Here is a 16,575-nt window from a genome sequence, read left to right on the forward strand (position 1 = left end):
TCAGCCATCCAGAAACTTGGAGGCTACAACGAGCTCAATAGAGATTCTCCCAGCCAGGGGTGTCTGCATCTATTTTTTTGTCACTTTTTTTCCTGTTCAATAGTGGCTCAGGTTATTGATTTAACATAATGCTGAGCTGATTTTTTTTTTTTCTTTTTAATTCCACTTCCAACTGTAGCCTTAGGCATAGCAGGTGTGTCCATGTATGCTAAAAAGATGTGCATGGAGGTGAAGTAAGAGACAGCTTTAGGGGTGTCAAACATGGCCTCTGAGCCAGAATCGGCCCAACTCCAATCTGGCCTGCTGGAGGGCTTTGGAAACTTTGTACATTTTACAGCTTTTCCTAGTGACAAAGAGCTCCTCTGTGGCCTTCATATTACACCTAAGTAACCAAGTATTACATAAACATTTAAATACCATCCATCCATCCATTTTCTTCCTCTTATCCGGGGCTGGGTCGCGTGGGCAGCAGCCCAAGCAGAGAAGCCCAGACCTCCCTCTCCCCAGCCACCTCCTCCAGCTTATCCGGGGGAACACCAAGGCGTTCCCAGGCCAGCCGAGAGATATAATCTCTCCAGCGTGTGCTGGGTCTGCCCCGGGGCCTCCTCCTGGTTTTGGTAGCCGAGGATCGGTCCAGCAGGATCCGCTCCTGGCCGCCACCCGACCCCTACCCCTGCAGGAAGATTGGCCCATGTCCCTTATTCGGGCTGTGCCCTGTGTGGCCCCATGGACTAAGGCCCAGCCACCAGACGCTGGCCCTCAGGCACCCTCCCCTGGCGTGACTCCAGGGCGGGGCCACGGTAACCCTATCCTGGGCAGGGTGAACTGTTCCCTCGATGGCCTTTTCATAGGGGTCTTCTGAATCACTCTTTGTCTGTTCCCTCACCCAGGACCAATTTGCCATGGGAGACCCTACCAGGGGGCAACACAAACCCCTCCACCACGATAAGGTAGCAATTCGCGGAGGGGCATTTAAATAAGTTTCCCATATTCTTAACTATCAACAACAGAAATTTCTATGATGTATAGTGCGTCTATACAAAAATAACCCCCAAAATTGGCAAACACTGAGCTAGCAGAACTTACTTTTGTAATTTTACATATATTTTTCTTACAATTTAAGCCCAGCGAGTCACACTAACAGACTTCTTCCATTTACTACAGCAGTGTTTCTTTATCATGTGGAAAAACTGAGATGTACTATTGTACTTTATTATTGTACCACTTTTTTTTTTTTTATTGAGATATCGGAAGGATTCCATGTGTGGTTAAACTTAACTGGTTTCACTGGTTTGACATTCCTATTTAAGAGGGTGATTCATTGTAAAATTACTGCTATCAAAGCTAACAGTAGGAAATAGCAAGAGTGAGATTAGCACCTCTGGGAGTAGTTGCTGCCCCAAATGCGGAGGATTTGAGTACTCAGAGTAGAAAAGCACTATATAAGAACCAGTCCATTTACCATATGAGGACCTTAGGGTCTTGTTCACAATTTAATAGTGGGGCAGTGATGTGGATGCTGTAACAGTCTGTGGCGGTTGTTTCCTGAAGTCCTGTTATGAAGCTTGAGATGAGTGTTTTCACCATTTTCTTTTCGGCGTTTTGAAACCATATTTGATGAGTGATCTGCAGATATGAATGAACAGTTGTTGGTTGGCAGCTTTGGGGAGGGTCACAAGCCAGTTTATCAGTACCAGTCTCAAGCTTGGATGAATAGGGAGTGTTCCTTCAAGAAGAGCATCCGGCTTAGAATGTTTTCAAATCAAACATATGCGTAATCAAGAATGAGATTTCCAAATCAGATGAATCAAGGCCTGGGTTAACACAGACAGTCTCCAGTGCTGTTGACAAGCAAGCAGGTTGCCGATGGAAAATGTGCTACTGTTGGGCAAAAACAAAGGAAGAGGAAGAGGGCGGAGAAGGCATTTTAGGAGGCAGTGAGAGGAAAGGTAAGGTGGGATGTATGGACTCCAGGCGGGAGGAAGACCACAGAGAAGATTAATGGATGTAGTGAAGGACATGTAGAGGGTTGCTGTGACAGAAAGGGAGTGTAGCACTTCTTATATTACCAGAGCTCCTTTAAAAAAAAAAAAAAAAATCTTAAATGAAGACAAACAGTCACACAAACATAAGCTGTTACAAAAAACATCATTAGCAGTAAGTTATATCCTCAAAACCCCTCTTAACACAAGGCCTGATGAGCTCTACACCGCCATTAAAGATCACCGCTGTTTCTTCTTCACTGATCATCAACACGCCCACAGTGCATCCTCGTTTACGTGTGTGTGTGGGTACAGTTGCTTGTGAATTGGTCGTGAAGCTCCTAATCTTCCATGAAATGGCAAAAGCCCACGTTTCCAGTCATGCAGCGTGCACACTGAATACTACCTGTCTTATTTAGCTGCTTCTTTTTTTTTTTTAAGGTAATCTTGTTTTTACAGCATCTCTACTAATTGTTGCACCCTTACTCTAAAAGGCACTGCCTGTGAGATGTGATTTTTGCTTTTTCTTTCTCCACTAGTTTCCCTTCAAGTGCCAGGTTTAATTAGTTGGACTGTAATTAGCCCTGCTGGTGCCACCACTCTATACTGTTACTGCACTTAAGACATTACATTTAACTCTATCGCTGTTTTTGATCTCTGATTAAATGTGCTCTTGTAGCAAAAAAGCAGCAGAGTTCTTAAGAGATGTAACAATTTTTTTATTTGTCTTTGGTATATTATTTATTTATTGTTATAAAACCTGGTTTTGCGAAAAGAGAAGAACCTCCATACTTTTCTGTTAGGTTTGAACACATTTCTGACAAACTGAATGCATTTGGTAACACCTGGCACGGATATGTAAAATGAGTTGATACTTATTAGCTACACATACATCTCTTAACAAATTGATGCATTTATATTTTTTATGAGGGCTAAATGGAAGGTACAGGGGCAGGAACAGCGTAAGCAGAGAAGCCTGAACCTCACTCTCACTAGCCACCTCTTCCAGCTTTACTGGGGCAACGCAGAGTTGTTCCTAGACCAGTCGAGAGAGATAATCTCTCCAGCGTGTCCTGGATCTGCCCTTAAGGCCTCCTCCCAATGAGACATGCCCGAACTATCCGGCCAGGAGGTGCCTAGGAGGCATCCTTGCCAGATATCCAACCAACTCAACTGCCTCCTTTTGATGTGGCTTCCGAGTGGCTGAACTCCTCACCCTAACGGATCTCTAACGGATGAGGCCTGCCACCCTTCAGAGAAAACTCATTTCCATCGCTTGCATCTGCAATCTTGTTCTTTTAGGTACTTCCGAGAGCTTGTGACCATAGGTGAGGGTAGGAAGGTAGCTTCACATGCATTTTAGATCTTGAACTAAGAGAGTAGTGGTTATCAGGGATCCAGAAGTCAAGCAGTCCATGAAAAAACAGCCTCGGCAAGCAAATCATCAGAAGACCAAAATCATCTAAAGGTGCAGTGGAGGCAATACTACATCAGAGTTGAGTAACAGAAGATTTCAAGCTTTTGAAATGGGTCGTAAGTTTGTCCGTTTGTTCTCAGGTGTCCATACCATCTCAGACGTCTGAAATAATTTAAAGTCGTGGCAAGTGTTGCCTTTAATTCACATTAACCCTCTGAGTCATAATATGTCATAACCCTATCATAGCCATGTATTATGGAGGTTGATAAACTGGATCGTTTGGAAACAATGTGAGTGTCAGAATTATTAATTTCTTTGTCTCAATTGCCAAGACTGGGGAGAACAAAGGGGGTTAAAAAAAGTCCCACTGTGACATAAAAAATTCAGCAGTCAAATCTGATGAAATCGGCTTCAAACCTCTGCTGACTTTGCCCCAAAGTAAGAGTTTAAATAATAATAAACTTTATTTAATATAGCACCTTTCAAAACAAAGTTAAGCGCTTCACAAGACGAGATGGAACTGATGAAATGGCACGCAACTGAGACACGCTTAACAATTGTACAGCATTAAGAAAGGAAAAGTAGCAATACAAGAAAATTAAAGGAAAAAACATAAACTAGTTAAAAATAATATGAAATAACGCAAGGTAGTCATTAGGAAGAGATGGTGACACAAAATAGCATTACAATATAAAAGTAGCTCAAACTGGAAGCATTGAGAAACTGTGCTTATAGAAACATATTTAGAAGTGATTTAAAAGGCGATAGGGTCTGCGTTGATCTGATCTTCTCAGGGAGATTGTACCAGAGAGTGGCCATCCTAACAGAAAAGGCTCCCCATCATCTTTAGTCCTCAAACCAAGAGAATGTGGGATGGCTAGTAGAGCCTGGCTGACATGTAGCTGGATTCCCTCAACAAGTTCATGAGAGTTGTCTCTGTCTATGCAGCTACCCTTTGGAAAAACTCTGAAACCACGTCTTTATCGATATATACTGAGGTTTCAAAACTCCTCATTAAGGGTATGCTGTCAGATGTTGCCTTTATGAGGCAAAGAGTTAATCTGGTCTCTTGCTGTGCATCAGATTAACCCTGAACAGTATCTGGAGATGAACTGATCAGGTTCCTACAAAGTAGAGTCTTAGTTGATCTGCACACATCGGCACAGCTTTCAGTTTAACGATTGGGTGTTTCTTCTTGCTGACGCACTCCTGAGATTCACGAGTACTTCTTTCTAAAGTTATCGTGTTAATAAAACAAACTCTGTTGCTTTTTTTCTTCAAACTTTTGTGCAGTTCTGAGCTTCAGAAGAGCCCCGTTACCTAACAATGTCTGCTGAGAAAACAAACTTTAGCTTGAATGATGTTTCCACCCCTCAGTTTGAGTAAAAATACAGCTCTGGATAGACCGGCTGGAGGAAGTGTGACACTATCCCAGCTACCACACTCTTTGCACTCGTAGTTCCCGACAGATAAACGTCAGGAACACTACGTTGCTCCTGAAAACTGTATTCAGGTCGGTGTTTCAAACGGTGACTCATGTTGCTTGGGTGCCTCACTGACCTCCAGACATACTCATCCACCACCAAGACCCGACTGTTCCCGTGAGGCGAGGAGCCCACACACGATTAGCCTTGTCACCTTGTAGGCAATGCTCTCACACACAGACACGAACAGATGTGCAGTCACAAAAGTTTAAGTGTGGGGAAATAAATATATACAGATGTATGTATTTAATCGTATCCCTTAATCACCCACTCGACGTCTCTTTGTGACTCAGTTCCTTTCATGCTTTGATTGGATTTGGAGGCTAAATGGTTGATTGCGTAAGAGAAGGAGAAATATAGGGTTGGAGAAAAAGGGAGGAGGAGGAAATTGAAGAAGGGAGCAGAATCCTGGGAAAGATCTGGACTAGTAGCAGGCCTGTGTGTGTGTGTGTGTGTGTGTGTGTGTGTGTGCGCGTGTGCGTGCGTGTGCGTGCGTGTGCGTGCGCGTGCGTGCGCGTGCGCGCTCCTGTCCACGCGTCTGTTTCCCCCCCGTGCATTTCTGTGCTTGCATAAGAGCAGCTTTCATTCAACACAGCCCGATCACGACTCATTCTTCGTGTGTGAGTCACCACCTTTCATGGAACTGGGCTCGCAGTCAGTTCTGACGATTTTGTGCATGTGTGTTTTTCACAGAAAGTCAAGTTGAGCACAGCAGCCAAAAATAATTCCCCCGTGGACTCCCTGAACTCAGTCTGGCGATAAGTACGCCTAACTGCCTCTTTTTTATTCTCTACAAACAGGTGTTAAAATATATATTTTTTTTTTTTTACTTTATTTCAGTCAGACACTCCAGACTGCCTTATCGGCTGAAGTAGCCCTAAAGCCAGAAAGTAAATCCAAAATAACCCAAAGCTGTTTGTACTGGGCCTGAAAGCTGTAGAGAAGATTTCACTACAAGGATCAATGACTCCTGTGCTGGTTGACGTGGTTGTTCATTGACTCTGTATACACATTGGCAGCTTCACAAAGAGATGAGCAGCAACTCTTTCAACTTCACTGATATCATATAAGGTGACGTCAGTAAGCTGCACAGAGCACGCTCGTGTCTACCAACGAGGCCGGTTTATTTTTTAATTTTTACTTCTTTTTTTTTTTTGTGATGCCAAAGGGAGAAGAGATGAAAGGGTCTGTTGGCAGATTACAGTGCTTCTGGATTTGAGCCTCAATTCACCATTATTTATTTTATTTAGATACAGAAAAGTGAAAGTTGAACTTTACTTGAACTCTAATCTGAAAATCAGACGTTTTGACAGCACTGCCCTCTGGAATTGGTATAAATTTTGGTAGATTTTTGAGGTTTTCCAAACCTACACTGGTTGTCTAAATTTCTTGAGGTGAGAAATTGAACTGGATTTTACTTTTCTCTCAACTGCCTTTAACATCGGACTTGGAGATTAAAATTGAAGTGTTTTCAAGTTCTGTTAATACTCCCTGCAGTATTTCCTTTACTCTTTAAAACATAGCACGGAGTATTTTGTCACATGACACCCTGTCAGGTCTGTAACAGGGAAACACCGAGCCGACTGTGCAACTCTGCCAGATAAAAAATGGCATGTCCGTTATTTGGACACATTTTTTTGGATTTACTAGACAACATCAAACTGAAAACTTCAGCGACCAAATCTAATACCACCAATCTGTCACAATACTTTCAGTTCATTCATATTATTGAAAGAATTATTATTGAAAGAAATTCCAGATTTAGTAGCTGAACAGTTTTACAGAATGAACCTAATGAACTATGAGGGCAAGAACAGGAGGTGTGTATGTGTATACTGTCATTTATTAATCGTAATTAAGGTAAAAATTTCAGTTAATTGTTCTTTTAATTGTTCACATCACCTGGTCGTACAAAAATGACTGCAACGATGACGATGATGATGATGATGATGATGATATTATTAATAGAAAGTTGATCCGTCTGGCACTTATCAAAATCAGCGTTACAGAATGCTTCCCAGAAACGGATTGCAAATGCATTAAAATGGAAATTCCACTCTAAAATGAATCTATAAATATATTTTTCAAATTTCAAATTTTCAACTTAGCCCAATTTGAAGGGAAAGTGGAAAACAGAATTCTTTCGGGGTCTACAGGGTAAATCGGACCTTTATTTATAAGATGAACATCATTCTGTATTCACTATGAATTTAAACTAGCAATTGAGACCCTAAACCAAGAATATACTACTTTATGTATACTACTGGCCGTTCAAAAGAATGCAGGTTGAAGATGCTTATAAGCTTCATTTTACAGGCAAGGACGTAATTTCAGTAATGCTTTGCTGTGTTTGCCAGTTGTTTCAGTCACATTTGTAGTAGATGGGTGGTATATATATGTAATTGTGCTCTTACGTTTCTTCTCTGCAAATATTTTATTTGCAAATACTTGGTGACGAATGGATAATTGAGTGATAGATTGGGTGAACTCCAACTCCACCATCTGGGACTGCAGCTGGTTACGCTAGCTCTTGTTCTGCTCTGCAGCTTCAGCGAGCTTGGTGTAGCAGCACGTGAATCGGCACCCCATCTGCTTACGGGTATGGTTAGTGACCCTCTGGCCTTCAGCTCGCAATGGATCTCCGGAGCGAAACGTGGAGCGCTGCCACCAGCTGCAGTCCAAGATGATGGAGTTGGAGTATTTCCTACCAGTGGGATGAGATTCTGATATCCCACTGATAAGTCTCATAACACCTCTACTGACTGCAACAAGAAGGGAAAGGCCAGGGTCACGTGGTTAGCATTGACTGTCCTTTTAATGTAAGAGTGAGAGGATTGTCCACTAGCAAATCGTGTGCAGCGGCGTGTTCTCACATGAATACAAAAAAATCAAAGACCCTAAACATACTTTTTCTCATTAATATACTCAGAAACACTGAAACTCTGTAGGTTACAACCATGTGTGTCTATATGTTGAGTATTGCTTCTGTGGCAGACACACAAAAATCAGTAAAATATTACAGAGCTCAATACGTCAGTTTAAATTTTCCGCAGTTTGCTCCTGTTATCTACGAAGCTCCAGCCTTGGCATCTCCTCCACACATAACCTGACTAATGGAGGGAAAAGAACACATGCACACAAAAAGCATGCTTTAGGTCAGCATAGACGCCATGGTGTTTCTACGGAAACCAGCAACTTGTGTACTCGTGAGGGTCGGATGTGGAGAAATGGATTAAAGAGAGGAAGATGTGTGGTAGCTCTGTATGTTGCACTGTAGAGGTGGAGGGGAAGCAGGGAGTACAGCCGTGATCTGAATGCATCAATAATGTATGAGGTTGTTCTCCGATATGCTAACATGAATTATTTGACAAGCAGTGCCGACCTGCTTCTCCACCATCCTAGTATCTATGCATCTTCTCACTGTCTCCTCCTCTATTCTTAGACCGTTTCTCTAAATCTGAATCTCTGCGTCTTTTTCTTGGAACTGTCTTTGCTGAATAATCTGGGGCTCGGCTGGTTTCCGAATCTCTACTCTGTCTCTCTCTGCACCAAGTGTTTCTTCCCCTTTTATAGATTTTTTTTTTTCTCCCCCCTCCTTTTAACCATATCCATGTATTTTGTGTGGGTTCTCTCTGCCTCCGCCTCTGTATGTGAGACCGAGGGAGAAAGGCAGGCTGTCGTCAAATGGACTTTTGATGAGGAAGAAAGCAGTTGGCGCACAAGAAGAGGCAGAGAAAGGGAGCTTATGAAGTTTATGAGCTCTTTTTCTTGCCATCTCTCCTTTGTTTCCTCTCTTTATCTCTGTGACCGTCTTGTCTAAGTTTCATTTTTATCCTCGGTTCGTTGCAACTCGACCAGAATACTAAACGCCGTCACACAAACAAAGCCAAGGACGGTATCCTGTCCTTTCTGTTATTTTCTGAGTACTTTCGTGGACAATGTAGGGACACGCATTCAGCTGAAAGGCTCAATCTGTTTGTGGATCACCAGGAAAAACAAAAACAAGAAAACAACAATTTGAAAGCCATTCAGCAAGCAGCAAGAGCGAGTCTGCAGTCATGCAAGTGGTTCTGTGAGACTCTATTTAAGCACAGCTGTGCTTTGAGCCAAGTGGTAATATCACCATGGCAGCATCCTGAATTTAAGCAGGTATAATGCTTGGCATGTGCCAGAGATGCTCATGGGAAGTGAAATGACATTGCAGCCATTCAGCCTGCTACTGAAAAAGACAAATTATGGTCTGATAGCGGCGCCACAAAGAAATTCATCATGTGAGCAACATGAATGTTGATAGTAGACCTCATAGCTGTCGAAAACGACTCACTATGCAACAGAAATCTGCTCTCCATTAAACGTTACAGAGGGTTGCTGTTCTGTCCTTGAAGTTGCATTGTTGTAGGGCGGCTATTTAGATTTTAATCCGTTGCAATTTTGACTTCCAGCTAATTTTACAGCAGCCTCTTGCCAGCTGGTTGGGAAGTTCACATTTTTCACTTCCTTCGAGAGGTTTCCAGATGGTTGCAGACCAGTCTCTAGGTCCATGTAACTGAGTTCGAGAGAAAGACTTTGGTTAACAAGATCTATTTGAAAGAAATAAATCTCTGAAAATTGGTCTCTGCGTCGCTCACAGTCTATTTTCAGTAGTGGATGGCAGTGTCATAGCACTTCCCGGAAGCAATCGAGCAGCAGCCATGTTTGGATGTAGTGAAGTCCACAAAGGGCCAAAATTTTATCAGCATAGTTTTAGTTTTTACCTAGATTTTTATAGGCAAAGTCTTAACTGGTTGAAACAATAGCTGGCAGATTAATTAAAGTTTTTCTTAGTTAATTAATTTTTTAATTAAACATGTCAGACTTTGTCAGGAATAACCCAATAATGTTCTCAGACTTATTTTGATGCTAGTCTAAGCTGTTCTTACATTAACTACCCTGCAGCTTCCTGGCCTTGACCTCAACTTAAACTTTAATTGTGACCCTAACATCCCTCCAATACCAGACTGAAAATCTCCAAATCAATGGTTAAGTTGTTGGGGACTGAATTTCTGTCCTTCTTTATGGAAGTTGAATCCCTACAGCGTGAATAGGGGTTTGTGTGTGCACACAGGCAAAAAAAAGGACAAGAACCAAATCACATTCTTTATGCCTTTTTAAACAGTCCCAGAGGCCTTGGAAACGTCCGTGCAGCTGAATCCAACACATGCCCGCGAGCGTGTTTGTGCTCACAACCGCACATGCACACACACCCTCTCTTAGATCCTCCGACCAGCAAGTCAGGGCTGGTTATTTGCCAGATAAGGAATTGGCAAACTGGCAAATCTCAGATCATTTTAAGTCAGTTGGACAGAGACGGCCTTAAACGTTAAGATGCTTTCAGGAAGCCCGAGGCCCGAGTTCCCAGAACTGTGGATAATAGCCAAGACTTCTTCCACTACAACGAAGTGAGGAAGACGAGGTAGCAGAACTGTTCATGAGAGACAAAATGTAAGTTTATGTCTCAAATGTAAAGACGGAGGCCAGGTTAGCGCTCAAGTTTTTCCAGTCAAAAATTGGATTCAGGTCTCCCTGCTGGTCTATAGTGTTCTCAAAACTCGCCAAAAACATGAAGTAGCCACAGATGAAGAAGTCACTTGGATGAGTAACGAAACGTTTCTCCCACTGAAAACACTACGTCAAGATGAACAGAATAGAATTTTTGGGATAAAGGAGCCACAGATGTATTTAATTTCAACTCTTTCTCTCTAAAATGAGGGTCAGGAGCCACACATGCAGAGGATACTAAAAATATTACCTGCAGTTTATGAAAGTAATTGGTTCCAATTGAAGAACTGATTTGTTCTCATGTGAACTGAACATCAGTAGGATCCTTGACTAATGATGGGAGCTCATGTTTTATAACCTTTCTCACATCTTTGAAAATGGCATTTCAGAACTTATGCAATTAAGATGCTTGGAATAATAAAGCAAAGCATGCTTTACATAAGGCTAAGAAACAAACCAGATGTGTCTGATGTCACTGGCTGAGGTCTGTAGTAGTAATTGGAGGAGGAAAAACGTTGCAGTTGTCTCAGCTGATTCCGATTTTTCTCCAAGTATGACTTGCCAATACAGATTTTTGACAGCTTACACAAAAAAATAGACTTTCTCCAACGCAAAACACTATTTTGATAGCAAAACAACTTATTAAACTTTAGAATTTACCCCAAACCTCAGAAAGTTACAGGATCTTCTCTCATTAAAACAATTATTAACTATTAATGTACCTAACCGTGCAAAATAAGGTGCACCTGTACTTTTTTTTTTTACTTTCTTCCATAATTCACCTTCTAACTGCTTTGATCCTTTGCTCATACCGAGGCTGCTGGCTTGTCGCTGGCTATAACATCCAAATAGCTTTAGCTTTACCAACTTTGTTAGCTTCTTTAAAATGGCCATGTTCAGCTGGGCGAGGGTGATTTCAGCATCTTATTTAATCTGTTGTCATGAACATTTCCTCCGCACATCTTGGAACTTTGTCTTCACTTTAAAGTAATTTTATGCTAACAACATGTTAGAATGTGGCTATGGTTGTTTTTCTCCTTAGCAAGGTAAAGCCATTCATTCACAATTAGGAATGCAATACAATGCCTGTTTTTCGCCCCTTAAAATGATATCTGCAGCAACTTCACAGATGGAGCCTGGTTAGTGTTTTATGTGCAGCTGATTTAGTGTCACAAATGTGGTGGTGCAGTGTAAAAGCTTCAGTGTTACTACATGTTACATGCAGTCGGAGGGTTGGTGGGGCTTTGCCGACTTTCTGATTGGGAAATGTGACAACTGTGGGGTCTTTCAGTTGAAAATTACGACTCAAAACTCTGGATTTCCAGTGTCTGACTTCAAATGTTATGCAGCATTAGCACTGCTTCACACTGTGTGGTTTTTAAGTGCATGCCCAAGCAAATGGTCTGTTTCTGTACATAATAGTTCTTCTACATGGCCCAGGGCCTTGAAAGTCCTTCAAATTTAATGGGTACAACATATAACGCAGTGTTCGGGTAAATAGTGCAGAAACTACCACACCTTGGTTTGAATGCAAATACCTGTGGTTTACAGCTGCACAGGGCTTAGCTGGACAGCACCTTACTAATTCTTAAGTCAAGTCTGAAGTCGAGGACAGTTTGTACATAATGGTTAAAGTGGGATTGTTTGCAATGGAAGTCAGTAACACTGGTTTGTTGCTCTCTGCCAGCTTGATTGAGACGATTTTTTTTTCCTAAAGTAAATATGCATGAGCTGCCAGGACCTACTCGGAGACTGTGGTCCTCCCAAAAGTCTGGCTCATCCAGCTCTAGCCAGAAAAATCAGAGATTCAGAAAGTGAATAAATAAAGTTCTCCACATTATTAATATTTCAACATTCAGAAACTCTCACATAGGGAGAGGGAAAAAGCAAAAAAACAAACAAAAGAAATGTCCGCTGCTGGTCAGCTAATAACAGTAGCAGCTCCCAGGTGTGAGAGAAAAAGCAGTCATGCTGTGCAAAAACCTCTTTCTGGAAAATGGAAAGCACAAGGCTTCCCACACCTGCTTGGTGACATCAAATTTGTCAAAAAGAACAAGCGACTAGTATTTAAGAGTTGGCAGGATCAGGTTTCTTTACGTCACGCTGCAGTGGAAAAAGGTTCAAATATAAACAAGGCTGTCGAGAAAGTCTAAATGACAGCGGTGACATGATTTGTCACTGTCATGACAGGACTTTTAGCTCAAGATTTGATCTCATTTGCAAAGGGCTGTTTGCATAATCGTTTATTATATTGTGCTGCCAATCCTCTCCTGCTTCCCAAAGGTTAATGATTTGCTTCCTCTTGCCAGTTCTGTGTGAGCTACTCTAAAGGAATCCTAAGAAACGAGAATAGAGAAGTTAATTTTTAGACACAGACTACACAGTCTGAGGTAATGCATGCGCTGGAGGCAAATAAAACACGAGTATTTGGTCATCGCAGTGAAGTGTTTGAGTCAAAGCAGATACCACTGTGTACTTGATATTAAAGGAGACTTCCATATAAGCCTTTTTTAGTGGGTTTAAACTGTTATCTGTCTGAAGTTAGTGTGTGTGTTTAGGTAGATACTGTTTTATGTCTCCAGTTATTTAAATAGACCTTTATAATAGGAGAATTCATGCTGCAAATATGGCGCTAAGTGTTTTTCTGTCCCGTTTTTGAAGAGATTATGTGCAGATATTCAAGTTCCCAGAGGAGGAAGCCTAATGACTCCAGTAATACTTTATATCCAGATAAAAATCTCAACTTGGGGACTGTGTAGTTGGTTGATTTGGTGGTCAGATTCCACATTTATGACACTGAGAGGATGAGTCCTTGAGACTTTGGGGACATCTCCTGCTGCGCTTGCTTCAGAACCTGTAAAAGGTTCATACACCACACGTGAACAATAAACCTTTTCTACGGATTTTTGTAAGCATATTAATTTAACTTAGTTTTACCCATAGGCAATAAAACATGCAAGTAGCTTCCTCAGCTTCTGGCGGTAGAATGTTTAGGTGACACAAAAACCCCTGGAGGCACATGTTATAGAACACATAGTTACCATGTCATCTTATACCAGGTTATAGCATGTTCCACCCTTACTGTTTAATATTGAAACTATAAGCCTGGCCTGCAAATCCATACAGCTACAATAGTTGGGCAGCAGAAGTGTTTCTATCATTATAAAAATACATCAAATGGAAATTGGGGAAAAAGTGTTATAAAAATACTGAAATAGTAGCTTTTGTATAGCTTCATGTAATATATTTTATTTATAGATCGCCAAATCAAAGCAACAGTCTCCTCTAGGTGCCTCATATATTATATGAATTCCATCAGTGGTGCCAAATTTGAAATTGTCAGTAGATAAAGGTAAGCTCCATTAAAGGACTTCGTACTATTATTCCTGAGTAAATGCATCTGTGGCACGGTTTGAAAAAATCCTGTTTAGCCTGCTTTTCAAGCTAATGCATTCACAAGGTTTTCAGTAAACATGACCTCTGATTTTGACCTTTAAGTCACAGATTTTTAGTAGGTACATCTATGGTGTCAGTTCCTGCTACCAAATCCTATGTCAGCTAGTTCTCCAGTTATGTTCCCAAAGTTGCCTGCCTGCCCCCTTGCCCAGCAGGGTGACAACAACACCCCAAGCTTTTCAAACTGAGGTGTCAAAATGAAGCCAATGCACAAGTGCCCTGTGGAGGTCACCAGGTGGTGATAGCTGGGGTTGGAAAGAGACTTCTGGTCCTATAGAAATCTGTGAGAAAATGTTTTATTGACCTGACCTTTGTAAACACTCAGCTGCTGAATTTATGGGATCGTTAATTTTAGGACCTACTGAAATCTATTTTGTAAATCTTGCTCATGCCATGATTAATCGATTATTTGCGGTAGTTTTATTTTTCTCAAGTGGTTTCACGGTCAGACCCGTCCCTCCTCGTCACATCTGTTTTTCGTGACCAAGATCGCGATGACAGAAACTCATCTTGGGGTTTTAAAACAGGACTTCAGTAGCTCTGTGCGTCTTTTGTGTCGTCTGTGGGCTTTCCCCCATCTTTCTTATTCGGCTCTCTGTTCTGACAGAGGGCTCCCCCTTACAGTTTGACAAGGTCATAATTTCAATTTGTTGACTTGGTTTAGGACCAACTGTCTTTAAATACTGTGACATCCCCATCAGCCTGTAGCTGTATGGGTGCTTTTTTAGCATAGATGACACTCTGAGCATGTCACCATGCTCCGCTTTGTCCAACTATAGCCTCACAGATCTTGCATCAGCATTATGCTTTACTGATATGCAGTGCAATCCAGCTGTACATATACTCAGTGTTTATTTTGTAGAGATTTGAGGTAAAGACTTTGGTCTGTTTGTTTTTCATAATTCTGGCTTTGTATGCCAGCACGTTTGATTTGTAAAGAAACAATGAAGATGCAATTAAAGTCCTGACTTTCAGCTTTGATTCAAGGGACTAAGCTTCAATATTGCATTAACTGGTGGTGGGAAATTATTCATTTGTCCAATTAGATTTCAGTCTCTGGAAATAGTGGGGACTGTGTATAAAAGACAGGCTGGAATCCCTAAATGGTTGAAGCTGTATTTTTATTCCGCCACTTAAACCTGATGCGGAGAATCAACACTTTGGTTATGTTGGATTGTTTCAGTTCAAATCTATTTTACAGAACCAAACTTATGTCACTGTCCAGGCATTTCCAGACCCTTACTGTGAGTGTTTTGGTTCATTTGCACACATCCTTTCAACCATCTGGGATTCATACAAGCAACCACATTAACAAATGCGGTGTAACTGAAATAATTCCAAGATGATTCCCAAGAAAAACACATCCATCGGAGGATTAAGCAGTGGGAAATTATCTGTCAAAACTCCAGTAAATCCAGCCCTTTTGTCTGGGTTCATTTGTTTTATTTTTAAGTATGCACTTTGCCTTAAATCAATCAAATGTTAACTTTTGTTATATTTCTTATTGCAGCGTTTCATCCAGTACCTGGCCTCCAGAAACACTCTGTTTAACCTGAACAACTTCCTGGATAAGGGAGCTCTGCAAGGTAAAGCACACACAAACCCCTGTGAAGATCATTCACAGCACAATTTCCTTTCAGAGAAGCAGATGGGGTTGATTTGCCTCGAGGTACATCACTCTGAACGCCATAATGTTTCTGATAATTAAAAAGAAAGTACTTAAAAGTCAAAAGTAGTCTCAAAATATTATTTATTACTCACACTGAGTATATTTCTTTCCCTCTGACAGTTTGTTTTTTTTGCTCCACCAGGTTATGACATGTCAACCTTCATCAGGCGATACAGTCGCTACCTGAATGAGAAGGCCATGTCCTACAGACTGGTGGCTGTGGATTTCACCAAGATGAAGAGAGGGTAAACACGCACACACACACTGTCATCTTTACTCTTCATTTCACACTTATCTTGTCACACAGCCGGAGACGGTGTTTATCTTTTGGCAATGCACTTAGAGAAAGGCAGTAGACAAAGACAGAACTAGCAGTTTCTCTGCAAAACCTCAAACTTGGACAGCAAACAAAGTTTTTGGGGTTTTTTTTGTTTTCTTTACAGTTTATCCCGCGAGACATTTCAGACAAAACTGAACATTTTTCTGTTGTGTGCATGTGAAATATTGCAGAAAGGGAAAAGCAAAAATGTTGCATCCAGCTTGCTGAAATAAAGAAATAAGCAATTAGAATTAGGACGGGGAAAAAAACAAGCAGATGAAACACAAGTTGCAGATAGTTTTCAGTCAGCTTGAATACATTTGTTGTTTCCATAGACTGCACATTAAAAAAAAGGACTTCCGCTCCGGAAACCTGGAGCTGAGTGATTGATGATAATAAATTCTTGAAAAATACTGAATGAATTGGAATCGCAATACTTTACCAAGAGAATGAAATTATGTAGGAAGCATGTGAATGGAGAATAACAATGGGCCCAAAAATGTTTTTGTATCTGGCTGTAAACATGTTTGTGTCTGCTTTAAAGTTGAATATTTTAACGTGAGAGTCTCACTTTTGGGCCCACTCGAACAGCCATTAGAGGAAGTAGATTTCTGGGGTATTCGGTTTTTTTTGTTCTTTTTTCCTCTCTCTCAACTAAACCTTTAATTGCAGCCGTCGTATGCAGATTATGACACTTCATTTGTGGTATT

At 41.2% G+C, this 16,575-nt stretch overlaps 1 protein-coding gene across 6 annotated transcripts in view; it reads left to right on the plus strand.

The window, feature by feature from the left end:
* si:ch211-200p22.4 (phosphatidylinositol-binding clathrin assembly protein) overlaps nt 1–16,575 on the plus strand; it is a 107,717-nt gene that overhangs the window by 41,322 nt on the left and 49,820 nt on the right. For all 6 annotated transcript variants that reach the window (XM_025905617.1, XM_025905620.1, XM_025905618.1 and 3 more), the window contains 2 exons: nt 15,388–15,463; nt 15,689–15,791. In XM_025905617.1, coding sequence (XP_025761402.1) covers nt 15,388–15,463; nt 15,689–15,791 — 179 coding nt within the window. The remainder of the gene's footprint in view (nt 1–15,387; nt 15,464–15,688; nt 15,792–16,575) is intronic.

This window comes from Oreochromis niloticus, linkage group LG3 (assembly GCF_001858045.2).
Source record: "Oreochromis niloticus isolate F11D_XX linkage group LG3, O_niloticus_UMD_NMBU, whole genome shotgun sequence".
Lineage (NCBI taxonomy): Eukaryota > Metazoa > Chordata > Actinopteri > Cichliformes > Cichlidae > Oreochromis > Oreochromis niloticus.